Here is a 26,552-nt window from a genome sequence, read left to right on the forward strand (position 1 = left end):
ACTGTTCAATCTATTGATCACATTGAAAGGAGAAGAGTTTAGATCAGTCATGCACATATTTATGTACTCTTAGGATGATGAGATAAAGAAGCCAGTAAGACAGAAGAATTTAAATTTTAATGAACAAGTCAGAGCCCTCTGTTTTTTACTTAATCATTTTGTCACTGTCTCTCCCATCTGGGCTGAAGCACAGTCACTTTCAGTTGACACACAGAGTGTTAGCTTCCACTGGGTCTCTCTGTCTCTTTCCTTAAAAAATTAAAAATAGAACCACCATATGATGTAACAATCCCACTTCAGGATACAAAGTCAAAGGAAATGAAAATAGGATATCAAAGAGATATCTCTGTTCTTCCATGTTCATTGCAGCACTATTCACAATAGCTAAGATATGGAAACAACCTATATGTCCATCAGTGGATGAATGGCTAAAGAAAATGCTGTATATACATACAATGGAATACCATTCAGCCTTAACAAAGAAAAAAATCCTGCCATTTGCAACAACATGGATGAACCTGGAGGATATTCTGCTAGATGAAATAAGCCAGTTAAAGGAAGACAAATACTTACACAAGGTATCTATAATAGTCAAACTCACAGAAGCAGAGAGTAGGGGCTGGGGTGAGAGAGAAATGGGGAGGCACCGTTCAATGGATATGAATTTTCAGTCATGCAAGACAAATATATTCTAGAGATCTACTGTACAACACTGTACCTATAGTTAACAATACTTTATTGTGCATTTAAAAATTGTTAAGAGGGTAGACTCATGTGTTCTTACCCCAGCAACAAAAAACTGCAGTACTTATTAGATATTATTGTTTAATGTATCAATAAGGAAGCTCATATAGTAGCACATCATAACAGTAAACCCATTTTTATAATTTTATTTAATTGATGACTTTGTAATCCTATATATTTATGTTCTATACATATACACACACACACACACACACACACACATACACACACACACAGAGTAAAGAATCCCTGCACTTGTCCCTACCTATTGTTAATTCCCTGACACTGACCCGGCACATAGCAGGGGCTCCCTAAGCCTAGGGTAAATTAAATTGATAGTGAGATGACTCAAGTTCTTTGCAGCAGTACACCACTATAAATCTAGAGATATTCTTCCTAAGTAGAAATTCGATTTTAAACTACTGCTAAAGAAACTTGCTGGCACTTGTATGTTAATCAGGTAATCTGTATTTTACATAGCATATCTATGAGTTCTGACTTCTGAATCCAAATATATGGAACATGTATCTATATGTCTCTAATTCTCTATATTCTTCTTGACCTATACTTAAAATCCTATTTACTTATAAAAGTTTGCTTTATATTTTTTCCTGTGGATTATAATAAACTGGTAGACTGTTTTGGGGTTATAACTACTGCTTTTAAATACAAGTTTTCAGACCGCTTCTTGGATTAGACACCTTGGTAATTTGTATATTTAAATCTTAAGACTTATTCCTGCAATTTATTTACCTGAACTGTACAATGTTTTTTCTCTTATACCCAAAGGTAGCATTCATAAAGGGTTTTGAAATGATATGAAGTGATAAAAATTATAGAGAGAGAAATTTCAGAGGCACCAAATCAACTGCTTTCCATTTATCATCATGGTAGTTAAAAAAGAAGTAACAAAATCAACGAAATTTATCTTTTAGATGAGTAGACTTATCTGTTACTATTGACAAACGTGGCTTTTTTGTGATTGGAATCACACATCTTTTTATGTGGTTACTGGAAGTATCCAATTGTCACAATTTTTATACCAAAAAAAGCACTATTGAATTTTAAGTGTCAAAACTTCTCATAATACCGTGTCCTCAAACTGTGAGACAGTGTTGCTGATGTATTTTCTTTAACACTTCAGGAGTTGTAAACATTTGAGATATATTAATTTATGAAGATCTTTAAGCTTTTCCAGTAGAATTGGAAATGGATGATAAATATACAGCACATTTCAACTGTATGTCAAAAATTCATAGAAAAAAGACTAGGAGGAAAAACATTTAAAAAGTTAACAGTACTTATTTTTAATTTAAGAAAAAATTACCCAAAACTTGGAGGTTCGGTCAAAGGATGGTTATATATGTTTCAAAAAACAAAGTAGGGTCTTATCTAAATGTCCCCCACACCATCAAAAGGGCTTCTCCTTTTTCACAGAAATGCAAATCTGTTTGACTTACTGTTCACTATCAACTGGGGTCCAGACATTTTACAACTCGGCGAAGTTAAATGCTAAATTGTAGAAAACGTATATGATGCAAATGACTTTTTATCCAGTAGAAAATATAACCCTAGAGGCTGTAGGATATTAACTGCTTTGAATCTATTTTTATCAATCTTACTCCAGAATTCTTTTTTTTTAAATCAACTGGTTAAAGATGCATTTGTTTCTTGTATCTTCTTTTGAGCCTGCTTTGTCTAACTACTGGCTCCTTCATTATTGTGTGAAAAAAAATCTAATGTGTATTCATCATGATAAGTCATGAAAAGTTTGTTTCTTAACAAAATTTCACTTTGACACTAGGCAATGAGATTATGGACTTCCTAAATTTATACTTCTATTTTCCAAAATGTCCCCAATTGACCTATAACACATGTATAGTCTGAAAATATAAACATTTATCTGAAAAAAAAGTATGGTGTATGAAAATCTATTTAGCTTATGATGCCATATGCATGCAAGATCTTGAATGCCATACAAAGGAATCTAAGTGACTAAAGATGAAACAGCTTTGTAATCGATAGAGTGTTTTGTTTTTCTTTTCCGTCAGTAGCAAAGTGACGTAAGAAAAAGAAAGTAAACTTTAGAAATATGAAAAGTGTATGAGTATTGACATCTGCTTATTGTGAATGTGATGAGAGAGGCGCGTCAGGACAGTGAGAGTTAGGTTCATTACACTGCTTTCTCATACCATAAATGAAAGAATAACAAATATTGGCTAAAATTCAATAACTTCATGGCCAAGATACATACTATAATTTGGACATTGATTCCTTTTGATAACCTTTCTCCTCAGGCACTGTCAAGATAGATAATAATTAGTAGTTCAGCTAGGAGCTGGACTACAAATTTCAGCTTGAGTAAACTACAGGAGACGCTCACTACACATTCACTTAAAGTTTTGACAGTTGCAAATGTTCCCTGTGGCCAACCCCTCTTGTTTTCCTCTTTAGAATGAATGTTTTCACTGAGCCCTCTGGGATGTGAAGCCACTAGCAGAAGTGAGGACTTGCAGTTGCAAGTTACCAAATAATGCCAATTCCACACATTTTATTCCTATTTGAACTTCTGTTAAAAGGGAGGGATCCTAGCAGCTGCATATCAGAAGTATCTGAAATTCCTGTCTCAAAAACATACCCCCCTCCACTTATTCCACAAATTGTACAGTTACCCTTGATCTTGAACAACTTCTCCCTTTTTAAGTATAAAAGCCTGGAGGAGAGTTGAGACTATTTACACTTCTAAGTCTGTTCCTAAGTCAGAACACTGACTGTGAATTCTGCAGTGCTGACTTGGGATGAAAGAAGGAAAAGGAAAAGGCTAGGAAAGAGATGATGCTGGGAAAGTGGAGCAGTTTCTAATCCCTTCTCCTCCCATCCTCACTCCAGTCAGCTTTTCCCACCAGCTTTTACAATGAGGATCACTTATATATTTCCCTACAAAACATCCCAAAGTTTCCTGATTATTAAAAAAACAAAAACAAAAACAAAAACACTTTGGCTTACTAAATAGAACTTGATTCTAAACTAAGCCCATCAAACTCTGAAGAGCAGCATTGACTAACCGAATGCAAATCACATGTGAAATTTCAAAATTTCCAATAGCCACATCAAAAAAGTAAAAAGAAACAGGTCAATTTACTTTTAATAGTATATTTTGTTTACTCCAGGATGACAAAGCAGTATCATTTTAACCTGGAATGAGATAGTTTACTTCCTTCTCTATTCTTATTAAGTCTTCAAAACCCAGTGTGTGTTTTCCACTCACTATCCATCTCAATTCAGATTAGCTGCATTTCAAAAGATCAGTACTCCGTGTGACTAGTAGCTACTGAACTGGACATGGCAGCTCAAGAGAGAGAACTATATTGTGATTCTTAAGATTGTGCAACTTTAGAAAACATTTATCTACTTGAAAGAGACCCCAGAACTCATCCCATGAACACATCTTTCTCCCTAACAAAGCTTGAATCAGCTCAGTGTAGATGTGATGCTGTTAGAACTTGGAAGATACACAAAAACTTTAGCATTCACACAAATGGGACATTTCAAAGTGAGGTAGAGCCCAGGAATTTTGAATATATTGTTCATGGTACAATACTTCATTCCATTATTTCGCAGATGTACTATTAGTGACTACATCACTGCCTCAGCCTGTGTATTTTCTTTTTCCTGTAAGGGTGAAACAATTTCTACACAAGCTGTAGAACTCTCTGCCCAGGAGATGATAGTTGGATTATCTCCTGGAAAGTTCCTTAACTCTCCAGAATTTGGATTTAAAATTCTTATTTCATTCAGTTATTTGAGAAATAAACGAGAAAATGAGTGAAATGTTGACCATGCAAACAAAGCCAAAGACTGTCTAGGGAAGATGCTAAGGATAACTTTTCTACTCCTGTTATAGCTGTAATTTCTTCTTCAGCAGATGACCCTTCATCTCTCACACTATTCATTCTTCCCTCCACTCCTTCCATCCTCTTGATGGGAGGACCAATCTCCTAGACCCTGGCACCTTGCTTATGGCCCTTTCTGATTGACAGCAATAGCCCAACACTTATACAGGGAAAGTCATTCCCCTCTCTATTTCATGAACAGTTCAGGGCAATGAGAGAGTTGGGCTTCTAAGTTCCCATCAACCAAAAGGTAGAAATGACTGAGAACTGCTAAATGATTATTAAAGTGTTGACAGATATAGCTTATGAGGGATTTTATTTCTCAGAGAAGATTATTTTGGAGGAGGAAATTAAAGATGGGGATATCACTACAGAATCCTTCCCTTACTTCTCTTTTGAGAACTCTATGAGAACACACACTTGTTTTGTTTCACTACTGGATCCCTATTTCCTGGAATAGTATTTAGCACACAGTAGTTCCTCTACAAATTTGTGTTTAACTATATTGAGAGTGTTGCCTGGCAAAATTCAACCAGCTTAGAACCCATGATGGTAACCACTATGCAGGTAACCACTGCCTCTTTTGGCAGCTAGAGCTTAATCTCTGATTTGAGGAAAGGTGACAATGAGATGCAAAAACCCCAGTTTTCTCCCTATGTTATTAATTAGTAATGTTGTCTTTTAATGTAAGACTCTTGAATACTTTATGATCACAGTTAAGTCCATCTGAATCATACTGGCTGCTTTATTTTCAAACAGAAAACACACACACAATGCCTTCAGACGGATAATGAAGTAGAAATAAACCACTTAAAAATTGTTTACATGCGGAATATCTAGAAACAAAATAAGCACAACAGGATCACAAAATCTGTCACACATGTTCTTGTTAATAATGAGTTGAAGTTGCACTTATTCAAGAATTAAGCCAGTTTGTCTTTAAAAGTTCTCACCAAAGTTATAATGCAAAAAACTTGGTAGTACACAAGAAACCACAAGTATCCTAAACAAGCTTACCTTTAAAGCTTCAAATCTTGTACAGACACTCCTCCACTTAAAAATATCAATTGCTCATTTACATGCATGTATCTTGTAAGGTCCTTCACAAAGTGTTCCAAAGCTGCCTATCCAGCCTGAACTACCACCTTCCGCCTGAGACCTGAGCTCCGTAAGTTATTGCCACTTAAAGTCATTTCCGTTCTCCTAACAACCTACATTTTGTGTGGCTACCTGGTTTTTGAACATGTGTTCTCACGATCAAGGATACTCTTTCATCTTTCTCCTTGAAAAAACTGCCTGCTTATGGTGAAAAGACTTCGTTAGCCTTCCAGATAGAGCTCGTCATCTCTCTTCCCTGTTCTCATAGGACTTTATAAATACCGTGAGTACAGAATCTCAGAATTGGGTTATATCAACTTTGAGGTTTATATATCTATCCCTCTCTGCACTAGACTAACTTCCCTGAGTGTTGGAACTGTGATAGATTCCTCATCCCCTCACCCAGAGACAGTCTGCCTCCCCTACTGATGTAAGGCCACTGCACATGAAGCGCTGTCTGACTCAGTGTTGACACTTTTGGTATACACCACTGTCCTGACACTTGACAAAAACATGTTGAATAAGCAGAGGAATGTTGATGATAGCCATAGCCATACAATGTTAAGGGAAAACAATCTGGCCTTGAAGGGACCACATATGTCATGGTGAGTTTTATCCAGAGAGCATTCTGAAAGGGAGGCAAACAGTAAATAATGGGCTACGATTCTCAAAGGGAATCTGCCCTGAGGGAACTAAGGGCCTTTCACCAACAGGGTTTTCTTGGAGAACACCAGCCCTCACTACACACAGACCAATGCCTATGTTTTCCATATATGACAGCTACTGACCAAATTCTGCCCTTCTACCAAAACTTGACTTTTGTTCCAAATCATGGAGAAGTAAATGGGTGTCCTTGTATTTTCTGTTCCCTCAATAACCTGCATCTTATAGTAATAAAGAATCCCTTAAATCTATATCTCAACAAAAGATTAATATGACTATGTAACTGAAAGTGCTTCATAAATTATAAAGCACCTTATTACATTATGACTAATGTTATTGTCATCATTAACAACCCTAACATCATCTCTAATAATAAAAATAACCCCTCCTAATACTCTGATTTTGATGTACTATGGGTCAAATTATAACCCATAGTAATAAAGATGTTATGTCTCATCCTTACTGATAATGACATAAGAGGGGTTTAATTATGGTTATACTTATCACTAAATAGCATTTTTATGGATGAAAGAAGTTTCATCTTTATTACTTATTATCTGTAAGGCCTCTTAGAAGGGCCTTGCCCTATATAGTGGGTGGTGAATATTATCCTCTTTATTATTTTCCCCAACACTTCTAGCTGATGGTCAGTAAGCAACGTGACATTCATATCCCGAGGTCTTCATTTATTTGCCTTGTGATTTGGGGTAAAATACTTAACTGTTCTGAACCTTATAAAATGTTACATTGTAAGAATACCTTTTCTACTTACTTTTCTGGGTTTTCTTTTGAGAATCACATCAAATAAAATTTCTTATGATCTTTAAATAGAAAGGCACTAAGATCAACTTTAAACACTACTGCAGTAAAATAAACCTTCTGTTACATCTTTCTATGCATGTTTTTGTAAAACTGATTTTATATCATCTTCCCAAATTAACCATTCTTAAACTGGCTTCTTAATTTTTTTTTAAATAAATTGTTTTCTTACAGTCATCATATTGATACCTTGTGACACTCAATCAGAAACAACCCAACACACACACACACACACACACACACACACACACATACACTCGATAGAAACAAAAACTATGAAACAGTACTTTCCTGTGTGTGATGAACCCTGATGCTTTCTATTTTGTTTCACTAAACAATGCTGGTAGTGATCCACAAATTGATTTCATGACTCAGAGTTTGGAAAATAACTAGCCCACTAGATTAAAACAAAATAGAAAAACAAAAACATAACCAACAAAAAAGGAAATGAGTCCTAAGCATCATTTCTTTCCATGGATTTATAATCTGCCCAAGAGTACATCTCTCATCATGTCCTAATCATATCACAATTTTTCGTAACACTATCACTTTAAAAGTGTTTTTCCCTTTTTCTGGATGTAGGCCCTGCCCTCATCACCTCCTCTGTGAAGCTTTTCCCAATCTTCTTGCCAGTAATTTATTCTTTTCTTGTCCAAAACCCATCCCCAATGTCCATCAATTTAGTGAACCTTGACTCCTCTGTGAGTAGACTGGGATTGTGTTAATTTTGATGCCCTGAGCGCCCAGCACAGAGTCTGACACAGAGCAGCTCCAAAGTAAAAGTTAGCTGAATAAATATATTGATTTTAAGGGTTAATTGAAATATAAGGACTAGCTAGGGCTAAATGTTCCAACATAGTGGTGGTACACGAGTTGTCTAAAATACAAGTAATCTTATGGGCAGCTCCATCCCTTGGGTGGGACAACTAAATGTTAGCCTCCTGAGCACCACACATCGTGGAGTGGATGGTGTGATGTACTCTTCTTTGAACATCATTACAATTCTATTTCAAAATTTCTGTTCCTACCAATACCCAAGGAGACTATAAAAGATTCCAACAGTCCAGCCTCATTTAGTGAAAAAAAGATTTCAATAGTCCAGCCTCCTTTAGTGAAATTATCTTGGGTGGTTATGTATTGGTTGAATTGCTTTAAACATTCTTTTAGGAATAGCCCTGATTATGAGATAAAAATTGCAAATTCCTATGGACTATGGATTGGTAGAATTTGCTCACTATAGTATACAGCTCTTAAACAAATGCTTACAAGCCTTTGTTAAATCATACTGTAGAGCTTATTATTTTTTAACAATTGTGCTGTTTTAAAGGTTGTTTCAGTAATCCATTATTAGTATTTAAAAATACATATATTGTCCTTTTGTGAGCACATACAAAAGCCGTATTATTTAAAAACAAAAATTCAAGGATAAAATGTTTGTAAATGTATTATTTAAAAATAGCAGTAAAATGGGATTTTCAAAATAAATCCATGCTAACTAGGATTTACGATACAATATAAGCCTGTACTATTAATTGTAATGCCAGGATTTGGAGAACTATACTGAAACATTAAATTTATTCATTTTCACAGCCTGTAGACATTTTAATGTGTAAGTAGCAATAAGAACAAATTACCTAAAAACTTTTAATTGTGTAAACTAAATTAAGACTAAATGGTAATGCAAAAGTGGGTACAACAGGACAAAATTATGAATCCTATACAATGATCCAACAACACTTAAAGTGTGGAAACAACATCACTATTCTGGAATGTATGACCACAGTTGATCCTAATTGTTTCTCTCTTGTCAAATAGAAATTGCACATCAATCTCAAAGTATTGCAAACTGTTCATTACATGCAAATGGTTGTGTTTTGCAGGCTCTCCAAGGAAAGAAAACTTCTTTACAAAAGGAACCCAGCTAAAAGAAGAGGTTCTCTGATAACAGTAGGTTTCCATTAGAGTTCTTCATTTATAAGCAACAAAAACTGCCTCTGCCAATAAGGAAATTCAGGGTAAGGGAATGGAGGGGTTTACAGGATGGAAGGGTAAATAAAAGAATCAGGTTTGGAACAGGCAGGGCCTAAGAGGGTCACCACAGCAAGGGTAGCATTCTCATTAGAATGGATGAATTCCAACCTTATCACTTACTTTAAGATGAAAAGTCTCAAGAAAGAATATAATTAGCCAGGCTTAGGGTCTATGCTTAGGACCACTGAGATGTAACCCTCTTGGATAGAATACTTGATTGATTGTCTCATGAAGGCTGCTCAGGTACCCAAGAGAAACTGGGGGTACTATCAAGTAGGGAGAACAGTTGCTATACACTCTTCAAAAATGTCTACTTCCACTGCACAGTATTTAAGTGACTTTAAAGTTTCTTTTTTAATTTTAATCAAACCCCTTCTCTTAATGCATGAAGTTGAATGTTGACTTAAATAACAAGCCGATATTGATTTACGTTTTTGTTACCGTGATTTTTGGTGTTTGATGAGCATGACTGAAGTCTATTTCTCCATTATCTCAAGTAACAAAGAATGTTTAAAGAGAGAGTAAGAAGGAATACTTGCATTTTTATCGCAACTTTTCATTATTCTATCTTCTAAAGCAGGAGGTAGCAAACTTTTTCTGCAAAGAGCTACATAGTTAATATTTTGGCCTTTGCATGCCAGGCAGTCTCTGTGGTAACTACTTATTACAGCCTTTGTCACCAGATAGTAGCCATAAGCAATTTGTAAATAAATAAGTTGTGATTGAGCTCCAATAAAACTTTATTTACAAAAACAGGTGGCTGGCAGGATTTGGCCCCATACGATTCCTCTTCTGAAGAATTTAATATTCATAGGATCAATAATATTTAATGTACTAGGTATTATATCAAAATTCCTTTAGATGCCAGACATCCAAGGGATGTCATAGGTGAGATACCTATTCTAATAATAACCAGCTCAATGTTCCACACAGAGTCCTAGATTCTATGGTAGCACATCAGTCTGTTTCAGCTTCAGTTTGAAATATTCTTCAAAATGAGTCTGGTTAAGTAAAATGAATGACTAAGTGTAGGACAAGGAGGGAACTAAAATTTGCAGTACTGTAAATTTATAAACTAAAATTGTCTATTGACAAATAAAAAGTAATAGCGAGCTAATAAAACCTCAAGGGGGAAATATGCTACCATATAGATATACATTCATATCAGACTCACCAAATATGTTTCAGTCACCCATGTCCTTGTTCCTTGTTGGTTTTGATCAGAAGACCTTAATATAAATTCACTGCTAATAAAATAGCTTCAATTATAGCCTCACAAAAGAGAAAGAATTTAAAAATTTGTTAACTATGATGTTTGCAAACAATCCCAGTTTCTGGCTTGTACCTATAATTTGTATATAGTAGGAAGATTTACTATTCTTATGACTAGATACTTGCTATTCAGCTTGATGAATAGTTCATCCTGAACCAACTCATCTGTGAACAGGCCTCTCGTACTATAATTTGTCAATTTTATCATCGTTCAAAATTTACAACTCATGTCAGAACATTTTCTCACTCTCTTGGTATGACTTGTTCACAACTAGCTCTTTCCTTATGCTGCCTTTTACAGCATTGCTTTTTCCTGTTTCCCAAAGTCTTGTTCTCCCAATTGAGTTTGGGAATCCCAGAGGTATAATGGAGGAGCATCAAGAAAGACTAAAGGACACAGATAACTGCTGTAGAAAAAGCTCCCATTCCCCTAGGCTGGTTCCAGGACTTTCTGGAGTGTTTACATATTGCCATGTGTTTCTACCTTGGCCTTACTATGCTGAACACATGAGCCTGTGAGCTTATTAAGGGAAAGGGGGCATTTTGTCAAGTCTGTATTCCTAGTAGCAAGCAAAGAATCTGTCTTGCACACAGTAGGCTCACACAAATACTTGTTGAATGGGTTTTGATATTTATGATATGCTTAGAGGGTAAGAGAATGGAGCCATAATGTTGTTAAACTCTAAGTAAATAGGAAAATTTCAAGTACTCTACAAAAAAGAGGAGGGGGCAGCTCAATGTAAGGAAGAATTTCATGAATATGAGATGGAATAAAAATGGGAGAAAGGACAAGTCTGGGGATAGTTTGCCTAAGAAAATAATAGCATGAAAATATAATTCTTTCATTTACCAAATTATTCATTATAATGAGTATTATATGTGCTATGTACAAAGAGATTGTTCTATGTACTGAAGATATATTGGTGACCAAGAAAGACAAGGTCCCTACAAGACTTACATTCTAGTAGGAAATAAAGATAATAAACATGCAAATATATATTATAATTTCAGCTAATGACAGTGTTATGAAGAAAGTAAAGCAGGATAATTTGGAGAGAAATTAAGCCTATGTGTATATATATGTATGTGTGTATGATCTCTTTCAAACACGAGAAATTACAAAAGGCATATCTGAGAAGATAACATCAGAACACAGACATATGTAAGTAAAGAAAAGTGTATAAAAGTCCTTAGAGGAAGGTGATTAGGACATAGGGGATAAAGACTGGGAATAGGGTAGAGCCTCTAGCAAAGAGAAAAGCAAGTTAAGTAGTAGGAACTAGCATTAGAAGGAATATTGAGAAAGTATGCAAGAAAATCAGCACTGAGATCAGTGGCTGGAACATCCTCTTTGCAAAGTAGTATACTTCATAAAAATTGCTTATATTAGCATTAATCCAATTTTTCATTAAATAATTTCTCCTTCACACTGCTTCCGTGTTGATGGGAGCAGGGCTTTTTTTTTTTTTCTAATTTAGAATTTGAAATTAGCATGCTTCATTTTTTTTTTTTTTGGGTAGATTCTTACTCTCTTGATAATTTCTTACTTTAAGAATAAGAATCCCTTAGGGATGATATGTTTTTCCATGCATTTTAAGCAGTTCTTTACTGCTGTGGCTATTACAGTAAGTTCTAGTTTTGGTTCTTGCTTCTTTCCCATAATGTATACCAATCTGTCATCTTCTTAGACATACTATGCTGGACAACAGAACTTTAAGAACAAGTCATTTAAATTATCTGAATATTTTAATATATTTATTTTATGAAAGACACATTTGATGGGTACCAATTTAGAGTCCCTCTCTGAATTCCCATTAAATCTGTTATTTACTACTTCTGAAAACATGCACAGGAGCCAAGAAGTTGTACAGGCACTTCTAAGCAGTGATAAAAGGCTAACAATATTTACATAAGAAGGAAATACCCAACTGTTTAACTGTTTTAAGAGACTAAATTCTCATGCCACTAGCAGCTAGTAACATTGGAAAGCTTACTTTAAGGTGTACTCCCATACTTGCACATCACTGCAACACTAAAGCGAGTAACTAGAGACAAATTCTCTTCACAGTAAATTTTCATGCTGATTCCCTTGTTAGTGTACATCATCTAGTTACAGAAATCAGGGTAGTTTTGTGATCACCAAACAAAATCTTACATAGTTTTACTGCTGCGAAAATATAAAGGACCAGCAATAGTATGAATTATTCTTAACATTGGGGTCCCAATGAAGGGCAACAGATGGCAGAAATTTTTATTCTGATGATTTTTCCGTCAAAGTTTCTATCAGCATTTGAATCCCAGCAGCGTGGTCATTAAGAAGCCGTCAAACTCACCAGCCAGCTGGTAGAATCAGCACTGTAAAAACTGACTATACAGAAAACATACTTGTATTCAATTTGGTCTTTTACACCATATGCCTTTTTTCTAGATAGCCTTTGATTCAATCCATATTAATTCAAAGTTAGTTATCTCCTATAGAATCCTTTGGGGAAGTAGATTACTAATTAAGTATTAATGTACACTCAAATAAAAGCAGAAAAACTCACTAGAGCAGAAAGAGTTAGGGACATATATACATCCATACAGCACTCTTTGTTTCTGGGCAAACCAATGGTTTTTCAATGATGGCACCCACTACTTGAGGGCTTTTTAGGCTGCAAGCTCAGAAAGCAGGGTGAGAAGAATTAGAAACTCTGGGTGTTTCCTCTAAGAGGAAGTTACCCTTTATGGACTCACTTGTCTCAAACTTTGGGGCAAGAGTTACCTAACACTAATGTGTTCTTTCAACCTTAACTGTAAGAACTGGGTCCTTTGCAAAGTGCTTTAGAATTTTCTTTCATCACAAATAGCCAGGGTATAGCAGAGCTGAAGAGCAGCTAAACTTGTCTTTGACTCTCTAAGACTCTTCCTTGCCTTCTCTCCTCAAACTCCAAGACACCAGTGCCTTTTTTTCCCCCTGATTTATTTCCTCACCTGAGAGATCACAGTAATGTTCACAAGTTACAACTCTACTGTTTATATGTAATTTTCCATTCTCCATGCAAATTTCCAATTTCAGAAAAGAAAAAATGTATTTTTCTTAACTAGAACATGCATTTAAGCAGTTTTTTTGAGATTTGATGGTTTACATGAACATTGCAATATGACATACTTGATCCAAGTTGACTTAAGTCACAATGAATTAAAATGTATCATTACATTAAAAGTAAAAAGCTTTTAATTGAATTTATTTACAGTTTTATATATATATATATAAATACACTGCACTTCTACCATATAATATATATTATGGAGGAGTGAAACACAGTAATATTGAAAGATACACCAGAAAACTAATTAAGAAGGTAATATACTGCCTAAAAACAGCAGTTAACTCATGTCACATTAACACATTGCGGTTTCACTCCCTATGTTTGCTTGCCACTCATTGATTTAAAGCCGAAAAAGTTTCATCTAAATAATTCTACTTCTGTTTACTTTCTTAGGTTAATTTTAAAAGGAATTCTTAGGATTTCAAGGTCTCATGCTTGCTCATGGCAACGTTCTTTAGAAAGCGCTGTTAATTTTTAGTATGTTTCACTAAACAGCCTTATCCCATAAAATAAACAGGTTCCATTTCCATTAATAGCAAGAATATTATACTCTTTTAAACATGCGATCTAATAGTGATTTTTATTATTTCTACCATCAACTTCAAGAACTTTGAACTCTGTTAAAATAACAGCCCATGATTTAAACTTATTTCTTTCTACTCTAGAAGAACATGTAGAGCTAAATGTCAGGGCATGGTATGAGTTCTACATTTCTGTTTTCAGCCAATGTTCTTGTTGGCATACCAATTCACTCTGTCACTTATATGAGTTAATATTATTTTCATAACTTCCCTTCATGGTACTCAGTTTTTCCTCTGAAACCTCCCATTAACATTTATTCTTGTTAGCTCTAAAAAGTAAGCAGATGTGTCAGCTTTCTGAGGAAGATTTGTTTGGCTAAACTGGAATTTTCCTCAATTCCTAATCCAAGAACTATATACATCAAAAAATAGTGTAAGTCATAAAAATGAGGTTTACTGAAATTGCCAGGTTATTTAATCTGCATTTCAGCTGTTTGGGCACAGAAAATCAGTAAATACATTTTTGTTCTCATAGATATAGGTTAGTCACTTATGAAGTATGATTAGCTATAATAAGATCTTACATTTAAAGAGCAATTGTTTTGCAGAAAATGCATTTCTAAGTGCTTTATGCACATTTCATTTTTAATACTATTTAAGAAAAGAGAAAACAGAAACATAGAGACTTAAGACACTTTCCCAAGATTCTGCAGCTATTAAAGGAACTACAGGAGCTGAGATTTGAGCCCATACTTTCTGAATCTGGCTTCCAACCTCTTAGCCAATTTTCTAAACGTCCCCTAGAGACTAATGTGGCATGCACTATTTTATGGGTAATCAAATTTTGCTTGTGCACTCAATTACTACTTGTTGACTGACTATTAAATAGATACATAAATAACTGAATAAATTTTATTAACAAACCAATTTTTAGTGGCATGTAACATGTTTGGTATTTTCTCATGTAAAAAAATGTGATGTTTTTAGAGGTTCCCCATGGTGGCATGGCATGGCATATTCTTTGGAATATCTTGAAAAATATTAATTCATATATTTAATTGTATCATTCACTTGTGATGGAGAAAAAAATAGTTGAGTTACATGGAACCAAATGATCTTTCTGGTATTGGTGGTCACTTTATTTTTAATTACAACACCAAGTGTCAATAGGAAATTGATTTGTCTTTTTTTTTAAGTTAAAAAGATAAATAAAATGAACTTCGACAGAAGTACATAGAGACAAACTTGTAACATGTACCTATCTATTATTTTATTTCATATCTAGATATTATATCTGTGCTGAAAATTATACACACGAGGCTTCAAACTCCAGTGTACCCCTGTATATATCTGTTTAGTATATGGCCTGCCTGATTGATATTCTTAAAGTAACCATTACTGGTTCAGGGTAACAAATCTGTCTACATTCTGTTAACTAAAATAATTTCTCATCAAAAATATAAACTCTTTCTCTTACTCATTATTACTTAATCAACAATGATAATAACCAACATAGCTGAAATTACCACAGATTCTATTTGTCTTATCAGTGGAAGTGCCTTACAGTGTCTTTCTGAACACTTTTTCTGGGACTCATGAGAATGAAAAGACAATCCCAGGTGTCTTTTGTGCCTGTGTGTCCATGAATGCACGCAAATGTGTATGTGCATGATTCTGGACCTTTCTAATCAAATATCTTAACTCCTTAGAAGATTAGTAATATAATTCACAGTTACTTAGCTAGAAAAAATTTTCCTGACATTCAGAATTCCTTTTCTTATTTTATGTATACATTGAGTAAAAAATAGACTAAATGAAATAATCTTTTTAAAGAAATTCTACAATTAAGGGGAAAAAGTTGTGATAAAATGTTTAAAATTTTAACTAAACCCCACAGTCAAGAAGTGGAGACCTCTGACATTCTCAAGGCAATTAAAATTATTGTATAGTTTTAGAATTGTATGGAAGTAAACACATACCAAAAGATCAAACGACATAAAAGCATTTGTTTTGGATCTCCGCTTCTGGCCAAATTGGAGCAACAGGGATCAGATTTAACTTTTTGGCTAAAAACTGTTAAAAATGAACAAACTATATGAAACAATGGTTTGAAGACATTGGACATTCAGGCAACGAAAGACAGTGATCTATGAGAAATTAGAAACAAATGAGGTGAGCCCTACAATTGCCCTAGCTTACTGTCTAGAGAGAGTTCCAGGCTATGACAAAGGATGAAGGCACTCTCACAAAGCCAGGAGGTCTCCTTGAGTTGACGAAATGGAGTTGGGACTCTGAGGAGGTCAAGATGGCTAGAGTCATGGGGCAGAGTACCAGAGAGGAGAGATACAGAGAGTGGACATTGGAGACCTACAGAGAGCTCCCTTCCAGTCATCATCTGAGTCCCAATCAGCTCCTAAATGAGAAGAAACTACCCATGTCTAGGGAAAGAACTACACAAAAGGATTAAAGGGAACAACCACCAGAGCTCACATATAGTTGGGAATAGTGCCAGCCACACTGGAAAACATCATTCACAGAGCATCAGAGAAAGTACTCAGAAGGGTTTTGCTTCAGCAGTTGGACAAATTGGCTCTAGACTTCAGATGTCCTGCTCAAAACTCACAAAGTGTAAAAGAAAGACACTAAAAAGATCAAACTGTTTCCAAGTAAATTAACAGTCTTATAGCACAAAGGTCAATAGTACTTATCTGCACAAAGATATAAAGCACCCAACAAGTTAAAATTCACATCTAGCATCCAGTCAAAAATTACCAGCCATTCAAAGAAATAGGAAAATAACACCCATAATGAGGCAAAAAAAAAAAACCCTGAAACTTACCCAAAATAAACACAGATGACAGAATTAGTAGAAAAGAGCATTATAAGTTATAACTGCATTCCATATTTTCAAGAAGGTAGAGCAAAGACTGGCATGTTGAGCAGAGATATGGAAGATGTAAAATTACCCAAATTACACTTCAACAATGTGTTGAATCACACAAAACAATAATGTCCATGTTAAAAATATATGCTACATGGGATTAACTATAGATAACATATTGAAAAAGATGCTGACAAAAGAAACTGTTAAAAAATTACAGAGAAAAAAAGACTGAAAACAAAAAGAACAGAATATCAGTGAACAACCTAATCATATATGCTATCAGAGTCCCTGAAAGGGGGAGGGGACAATTTTTTTTTAAATAATGCCTCAAAATTTTTTAAATTTGATGAACACACAGATCCAACCAAGAAACTTAACAGAACTCAAGAACAAGAAACATGAACAAAACTATACCAAGGAACATCATAAACTAATTGCTCAATTCCCAAAAGCACTCCTTAATAAACCTTCTGTATCCATTGCTGAGTGAGATGCACACCTGAAATATATATATACTTCTACATTGCTTTACTTTTCATGATGAGTATATATTATTATAAAAATAAAAACAGATTAAAAATATATAACTACCTTGCATCAGATATCTTTGAAAATGGCAAGAGGTTTATACACCTCCCCAAGAATACTTTATATTTCTTATATTTCTGCCTTTAAGTCAGAGACCTAGGGATGCTTCATTAGCTCAAAATTCACTTTAGTGCTATTACAAAATGTATTTTCTGTAGGATGGCAGATTGGAAATCCATGAATTTCCTCCATCTGCAATGCCAATGCTGACATGTATAGAATTTTGATTGATAGACACATAATTAGACAAGATTTTTACATTATTCATTTTCTATGTTTACACAGATTATACACACATAGGTGTTTAAATGCTTACATTCTTAATATCAAAAATGCATACCTGCTATGCAAGTAATGTTTGAGAATGAAGAATTGTAAAGTTGAATAGGATATCGCTTTTATGAGTCCAGCACTTTGAAATGTCTAACTATTTAATAAACTGCCTTTTTCTGTGCTTTCATCTAACCAAATCAGTGTTTTCTGGCACTAAAATCGGGCCACAATTCAAATCTACTTGACTGAAAATTGCTACCTGAAAAATCTGAGCTAAAAAAAGTCACAAAAATACTTAAGATGATGCAATAAACATAGTATTTCTTATATCTAAGCCATATATTTTGTAATCTAAGTTATAACCTCCACAATCAAATTTATCTTGACCTGCATACTCAAAAGACACAGCAAGTTGGAATTAAACTATACACTGGTAATAATCCATATGTTGCATTTCCATTAACAAAAAACATAAAACAGTCGATAAGTACTGCTAATTAACTCTGCATTGTTTTGGCCTCTGGACTATCTCAGAAGGCATTCTGTCAATAGAATATATAGAAATATTGCTACATCACCACACATTGTCTTTAGGGAAACAGAACTGTAATTTTATGATGGATATTTCTAGCAACTACATTATTGCTAAGTATAACACACGTTCTCCTCCTAGACAGGATCCAACATAAGGTAAAGACACACACTGCCCCAAAGCCACAGGACACCCTGCTGTAAAGATACTTCCTTGTATCAAAGATTCAATTATGCTTTGCAGTTCATCAGATAAAACCAGACTAACTCTCATTCTGACACAAAATGTCCATTGCATAGTCTTCCCAAATGATCATCAAGATACGTGCAGTGATGACAACAAAAGTCAGGAATTATACATTTCCATTTTCCTTCACAACCTAAACTTAAAGAAGTTAAGCAGTCGTGATGTTGTGGTGAAGATAGACAGTTTGAAAGATGTAAACTCAAAAACTTACCTTAAGATACCATTTGTATTTGGCATGTTCCCAATTCTCAGGAATTTGTGTCTTTTTGAAAAACTGTTCAGCTTCTGTTAGCCATTGATTAAAAATCTTCATATCATAATGAAATCGTCGCCATTTTTCAACAGATCTGTCAAATTGCCTAGAAGTAAAAAATATGGATCAAGAAAAATATGAGTGTATAAAACAAGTAACAGCAACATAGCATAAATTTTTATTGTATTGACAAGAATGTTATTTTGATATTCCTCATTTGTATATTTCAATTTCATTTAACAGAAGTAATTAATATTGACTAGAAAGAACAAATAAAAATAAAAGATTGTAATTTTCCCTCTAAAATTGAATATATTTCATAATTGAAACAAAAATAGAGACAGCTATTATGGAGTATTAATATTTTCTTCCCTATGAGCACATTTAATTTTTTTTAATTCTGGAATTTAAAAATATATTAACATCTAATAAATTATTTTGAAGCAAGATACTCAATTTTAAAATATGTTATGGATCAACATTAAACGATTTCATAAAGTCTATCAATTTCAGTATTGCTCTTGACCTGAAGGAATGTATTCCTTGAGATTCTCAAGCATCCAGGATGACAGATGTAACTCACACATAGGCTCAGATGTAAGCAATCTGCCAACTAACAGATAGGCTAGTCTAAAACAGATGATGCGTGTTGTCTTACCTTACCCTTCACGTCTCCTTGTATTCCCTAATACTTTAAATTGGAATACTGAAGGAATTTAGTGCAAGGTAATGTGTTAACATCTCATATGAAAAGAGTATTAAGAAGGAGGCAGGTGGTCATATTCTGGTGACAGAAGAGACTGAGGCAGAAATTATGAGTAAAGGTTTAATGTTTACCCTAAGGCAGCTGCACATAATAATCACCTGGGGCATTTAAAAAAACAGCAATAAAACACTGATTTCAGGCCATACTCTAGACCAATTAAATTAGTATCTTTGGAGGTGAGATCCTGACACTGGTATTTTTAAAAGCACCCAGGTGGTTCTAGTGTACAGTCAAGGTGAAAAATACTACGTAAGGTAAGTTTTAAAATCTTATGGGGCTCATGATCTACTGGGTCTCCCAGGGCCTCTCCAAACAGGTATTTGCCAGCACTAAAATAAAAGCCATCTTGAAGATTCCTGGCTGTGGGACTGCCTCAAAGGTATGGAGGCAACAAATAAGTCTGTCAAAGTTCTCTGCATTCTACTCTTAAGATGCAAGGGATTACAGTTTTGAATATCTTGACATCTTCTCAGATCTCTACCTCCATTTAGGAACTTCAAATACTTTTACAACCCAAATAATGCCACAAATCCCTACTGTTTTACTGGGAAAGAAATGGAATTCACATTTATTAAACATTTCCTATGAACCAGGCACTGGGCTATATGCTTTTATACATTCCATTTCATTGACTCCTACAACATCCCCAGCAACATAACAATTATTATTCCCATTTTCCACTAGAGAAACATGAGATGCTGTATAAGTTACCAAAAGATAAATAGATGTTAATTAGCAGAGAGGGGATTCTAACCCAGATCTGTCTGGTTTCAATGGTGCCTTTTACTGCCTTACATTCTCTTTGCTGGAATTTTCTTTTTTTAAGATGAATTCTCACCTTAGCAGTTAAACAATTAAAAGTGATAATTGTAAAGTTTTTCCCTACTTTTTCTTGTTAATATTCTTCCATCTATTTAATTATGTATTTACCTGTACATTGTGTTCTGTGAGACACTGCATTTAATGATTAACTGTATTTGTTACCTTAAAAATACCTAAAATAGACAGTATTTTGGTAGCATAAAAAGGCAGCCAATGACAGCCAAAAAAGTATCTCTAACTATAGCTAGCTTAAAAATAAGAATTCTTTCTTTAATTATTAATAGCATTTAGAAGGGCCAAGATGGCGGAGTAGGAGGCTCCTAGCTCACCCTCTCCCACAGACTCACGAAAAGTGACAACAACGGACCCACCCAGCCAATGAGAACACCTGCTGAACTTTGACAGAACATTGCCTTCTTCCAAATACAAAATTTGTTACAAATCCGGTAGGAGAAAAGGAAAAAAGAAAGGAGAAAAAAGAAAATCGTGCGAGACCGGTCCCGTGGGGAGGGAGCAGCAAAGGAGGACTGGCGCTCGTTCGCTGGGTCTCCCCCCTCCAATGGAGAGGCCAGCGGGATGGAGGGGGTGCCTCCGAGGCTCGGATCTGCCCTGGGCACCCCTTGACTGACAGAACTAAGTTAAACGGGCACAAAGGGTCTCCGCAAACCCCAGCCCTAGAGGCAAAGAGGCAGGTGGGGGACAGGACAGGCTGCCCAAGCTGGGGGGAGGACTGGGGCGGCTGCACGGAGGCAGCCCTGGGGGACTGCAGGGTACTGTGCGCTGTGGATGAGTGGGTGCACAGGGCAGAACAACCTGGGCCCTTCATAAAATACAAAAAAAGAGCAAAGTAACAGGGCTGGCATGCCCTGGAGGGAAGGGCTAGTAGCCTTTTATCTCCACACACCTGTGGCGCCATCCGCTGGGTCTTTCTCGCAGCACCATTTCTGGATCATTCTCCAGAGAAGAGAGGCGGGGCTCAGCCACAGCCCAGGTGGAGGTGGGGTTGAAACCTGAATCCGTACCTAGGGGCTCCACAACCACCTAGGCAGGACCGAGATTTGTTTTCTCTGTGAACTGGCGCCTCTAAGACAAACGAACAAAGAGTATAGAGTTCTGTCACAGAGCAGGGGCGAGGGCTGGTGCGGTCTTCTCCAAGCCCGTCTATAGACTGCAGACCCTATGGCAGTAGCAGGCGAGCGACCCGCCCACCTCCCGTGCAGGAGCACGGAGCAGAACGCAGCGTTGGGAGGGGGCGTGCCCCGCTCGCCTGCCAGTGCTGGGAACGCGGCACTGCGAGCAGCACAGACCAGGGCCGTGAACGGAGGGCCTCTGGAACTAGCGAGCTGAGTTCGTGCAGCAGGGCTAGGGCAGGAGTGGCGACAACCACAGAAGAAAAAGAGGGCTCCACTCAATAGCCAGGGCAGGCTCTGGCCACCACACCAGCGACATCCCCAACCAAAGGGATTAACAGGCAAAAGGCACGGAAGGAAGACCTGGCAACCAACCATACTTAAGAAGGACCTCTTGAGAAAACTGTTAAGAGCCCACAGCCTCCATGGCAACACACCCACCTTTTTTTTTTCTTTTTCTTTAATTTAAAAATTTTTAATTTGTTAAAATTTTTTAAATCCCTATTAAAATTTTCTGAAATTTAAAAATTTTAAAAAAGTGTCTCAATTTGATCTTTATTTCTCTTTGTTTTCTTCTATTATTGACTATATATTGTTTGCAAGTCTTTTCTTCTTTAAAATTTAAAAAAAAAACTTGTCTCAACTTGGTTTTTATTTCTCTTCATTTTGTTCTGTTACCGATTATACTGTTTTCAAAACTTTTTTTCTTTTAAACTTTTTTAGCTTTATTTCCACTTCCACTTTAGATAAATAAATAAACTCCTTCAGGATCACAGTAGATAACTAATACTCCATAAGCTGTAGTGCCAGAGAGATATAAGCAAAATGAAGAAGCAGAGTACTGAAGGAACTAAAAGAGATTGTGAATAGACAAAGAGAATACATCACAAAGGAAACTGAAGCTATAAAAAGGAGCCTTTAAAAATGGAAAACTCATTTGCTGAGATAAGAGTTGACCTAAAGACTGTAAAAAGTATGCTAGATAACGCAGAGGAGCAAATAAGTGTCTTAGAATTTAGGACAACAGAAGTCACTCAATCAGAACAGCTGAGAGAAAAACAAACCAATGAAAACAATATAAGGGACCTATGGGATAATATAAAGCATGCCAACCTATGCATAATAGGGGTCCAAGAAGGAGAAGAAAGAACAAAGGGGATTGAAAGGGTATTTGAAGAAATCATCACTGAAAATTTCCCAAACCTAAAGAAGGAATCAGACATCCAGTACAGGAAGCACAGAGGGTCCCAAACATGAAGAACCCAAATAGACTCACACCAAGACATACTATAATTAGGATGGCCAGGATTAAAGATAAAGAAATGATTCTAAGGGCAGCAAGAGAAAAACAAAGAGTTAGTTACAAGGGAACCTCCATAAAGCTTTCAGCTGATTTTGCTACACAAACAGTACAGGCCAGAAAGGTGTGGAAAGATATATTCAAAGTCCTGAATGAGAGAAAGATGCACCCTAGGATACTCTATCCAGCAAGGCTATCCCTTAGAATAGAAGGAGATATAAAGAACTTCAGAGACAAGCAAAAACTAAAAGAATTTAGCAAAACTAAACCTATGCTAAAAGAAATATTGAAAGGTTTACTCTAAATAGAAAAGCAGGATGCTACAGAAATGAGAAAACCATAATTGGAAAGGCAATAACTACAATGAATTACAACAGAATAAACATGAAATTGTAAAAGAGGACATCTAAATCACTAAGGGTGAGAAAGAGGAGCAAGAAAATACAGCTTTTTTTTCTTTTTTTTTTTCTTTTTTCATCCTTGGTAGGATGGGTTTGAGCTTATATTACTATGAGTTTAAAATAAACAGATATAGTAATGGGTTAATAGATGTACAAAACAGGGTAACCACAAGCCAAAAGCTTACAGTAGAGTAACAAAAACTAAAAAGAAACCAAGACAATACAAAGGAAAAATAACAAACTACAAAAAGAAAAAGAAAGGAACAAAAAGGAAACACTAAATCAATTGCACCAAACTGCACCAAACAACTGCAAAACTAAGTTCAAAATGGCAATAAACACACATCTATCAATAAGTACCATAAATGTCAATGGACTAAATGCTCCAGTCAAAAGACATAGAGTGAGACTGGATAATACAAGAACCTGCAATATGCTGCATACAAGAGACCCACTTTAGGGAGAAGGACACATTAGCTTGAGAATGAGAGGATGGAAAAAGATATTCCATGCAAATGGAAATGACAAGAAAGCAGGAGTAGCAATACTGATTTCAGACAAAATAGACTTTACAACAAAGGCCATAAAGAAAGATAAAGAAGGACATCATATAATGATTAAAGGAGCAATACAAGATGAGGATACTATACTCCTTAACGTATTTGCACCCAATATAGGAGCACCTAATACATAAAGCAAATACCAACAGATATAAAGGGAAAAACTGATGAGAACACAATCATAGTAGGAGACTTTAACACCCCATTAACATCACTGGACAGATCTTCGAGACAGAAAGTCAATAAAGCAACAGAGAAACTAAATGATACAACAGAACAATCAAACTTGGTTGATATTTTCAGAACATTACATACCCCCAAAATAGAATATACATTCTTTTCAAGTGCACATGGAACATTTTCTAGGACAGATCATGTACTCACATACAAAAAAGCCTCAACAAATTTAAGAACACAGAAATTATTTCAAGCATCTTTTCTGACCACAATGTCATGAAACCAGAAATCAACTACAGAAAAACAAAGGAGAAAAAAAATGACAGCATGGATATTACACAACATGCTACTAAAAAACCAATGGGTCAATGATGATGAAATCAAAGAAGAAGTTAAAAAATACTTTGAAACAAACGACAATGAAAACACAACCAAACAAAATCTATGGGATGCAGCAAAAGTAGTCCTAAGAGGGAAGTTCATAGTGATACAGGCCTTCCTCAAATAAGCAATCTAACCTATCAGCTAAAAGAATTAGAAAAAGAAGGGAAAACAAAACCAAAAATCAGCAGAAGGAAGGAAATAATAAAGATCAGGGAGGAAATAAATAAAATAGAGGTTAAAAAAATAGAAAAAAATCAATCAAAGCAAGAGCTGGTTTTCTGAAAAGAGTAAACAAAATTGACAAACCTCTGGCCAAGCTCATGAAGAAGAGAAAAGAGAGAGCACAAATAAATCAAATAAGAAAGGAAAATGGAGAAATTACAATCAATATCACAGAAATGCAAAATACCATACTAGAATACTATGAACAACTATATGGAAACAAAATGGATAACCTAGAAGAAATGGACAACTTTCTGGAAACATACAATCCACCAAGACTGAATCAAGAAGAAATTGACCACTTGAACAAACCAATCAGTAGAAATGAAATACAATTAGCAAAAATAAAAATAAAAATAAAAAATAAATCCCTACAAACAAAAGTCCAGGACTGGATGGCTTCACTGTGGAATTCTACCAAACATACAAAGAAGAATTCATACTGGTCCTTCTCAAGCTCTTCCAGAAGATTGAAAAGGAGGGAGTACTCCCAAACTCATTCTATGAAGACACCATCGCCCTGATACAAAAACCAGACAAAGATACTACCAAAAAAAAGAACATTACAAGCCAATATCACTGATGAACATAGATGCAAAAGTCCTCAACAAAATATTAGCAAACAGAATCCAACAGCACATTAAAAAAGGTCTAACATGATCAAGTTGGGTTCATCCCAGGAACACAAAGATGGTTCAACATACCCAAATCAATCAATGTGATACACCATATCCACAAAAGAAAGGACATGATCATCTCAATAGATGCAGAAAAAGCTTTTGATAAAATTCAACACCCATTTATGATAAAAACCCTTATCAAAGTGGGTATACGGGGAACATATCTTAACATAATAAAAGCTATTTATGACAAAGCTACAGCCAGCATAGTACTCAATGATGAAAAGCTGAAAACCTACCCACTAAAATCTGGGACAAGATAAGGTTGTCCACTCTCACCACTTCAATTCAACATAGTCTTGGAAGTCCTAGTCACAGTAATCAGACAAGAAAAAGAAATAAAAGGGGTCCAAATTAGAAAAGAGGTAAAATTGTCACTATATGCAGATGACATGATACTATATATAGAAAACCCTAAAAGCTCCACACAAAAACTACTAGAGCTAGTAAAAGAATTCAGCAAGGTAGCAGGATACAAGATTAATGTAGAAAAATCAGTTGCATTTCTTTACACTAATGATGAATCAACAGGAAACTAAACAAATGATCCCTTTTAAAATAGCACCCAAAGTAATAAAACACCTAGGAATAAATCTGACCAAGGCGGTGAAAGACTTACAACTGGAGAACTACAAAACATCAAGGAAATTAAAGACTTTAAAAAATGGAAAGATATCCCATGCTCCCGGATTGGAAGAATGAATATTGTTAAAATGGCCATACTGCCCAAGGCAATCTACAGATATAATGCAATCCCTGTCAAATTACACACGATATTTTTCACAGAAATAGAACAAATCATATTAAAAATTACACAGAATCATAAGACTCAGAATTGCCAAAGCACTACTTAAGAAAAAAGAATGAAGCTGGTGGAATAACCCTCCTAAACTTCAGACAATACTACAGAGCTACAATAATTAAAACTGCATGGTATTGGTACAAAAACAGACATATGGATCAATGGAACAAAACAGAGAGCCCAGAAATGAACCCACAAACTTCTGGTCAATTAATCTTTGACAAAGGAGGAAAGAACATACGATGGAATAAAGACAGTCTCTTCAACAAATGGTGTTGGGAAAACTGGACAGCAGCATGTAAATCAATGAAGTTAGAATACTTCCTTGACATCATATAGAAAAATAAACTCAAAATGGCTTAAAGACTTAAACATAAGACAAGACACAGTAAATCTCGT

The 26,552-nt window shown here is 35.4% G+C and overlaps 1 protein-coding gene across 8 annotated transcripts in view; it reads right to left on the minus strand.

Moving 5' to 3' along the window:
* The window catches only part of DMD (dystrophin), a 1,840,970-nt gene that overhangs the window by 938,417 nt on the left and 876,001 nt on the right, over positions 1–26,552 (minus strand). For all 8 annotated transcript variants that reach the window (XM_045507265.2, XM_045507267.2, XM_045507235.2 and 5 more), the window contains one exon: positions 18,868–19,015. In XM_045507265.2, coding sequence (XP_045363221.2) covers positions 18,868–19,015 — 148 coding nt within the window. The remainder of the gene's footprint in view (positions 1–18,867; positions 19,016–26,552) is intronic.

This window comes from Camelus bactrianus, chromosome X (assembly GCF_048773025.1).
Source record: "Camelus bactrianus isolate YW-2024 breed Bactrian camel chromosome X, ASM4877302v1, whole genome shotgun sequence".
Taxonomy (NCBI): domain Eukaryota; kingdom Metazoa; phylum Chordata; class Mammalia; order Artiodactyla; family Camelidae; genus Camelus; species Camelus bactrianus.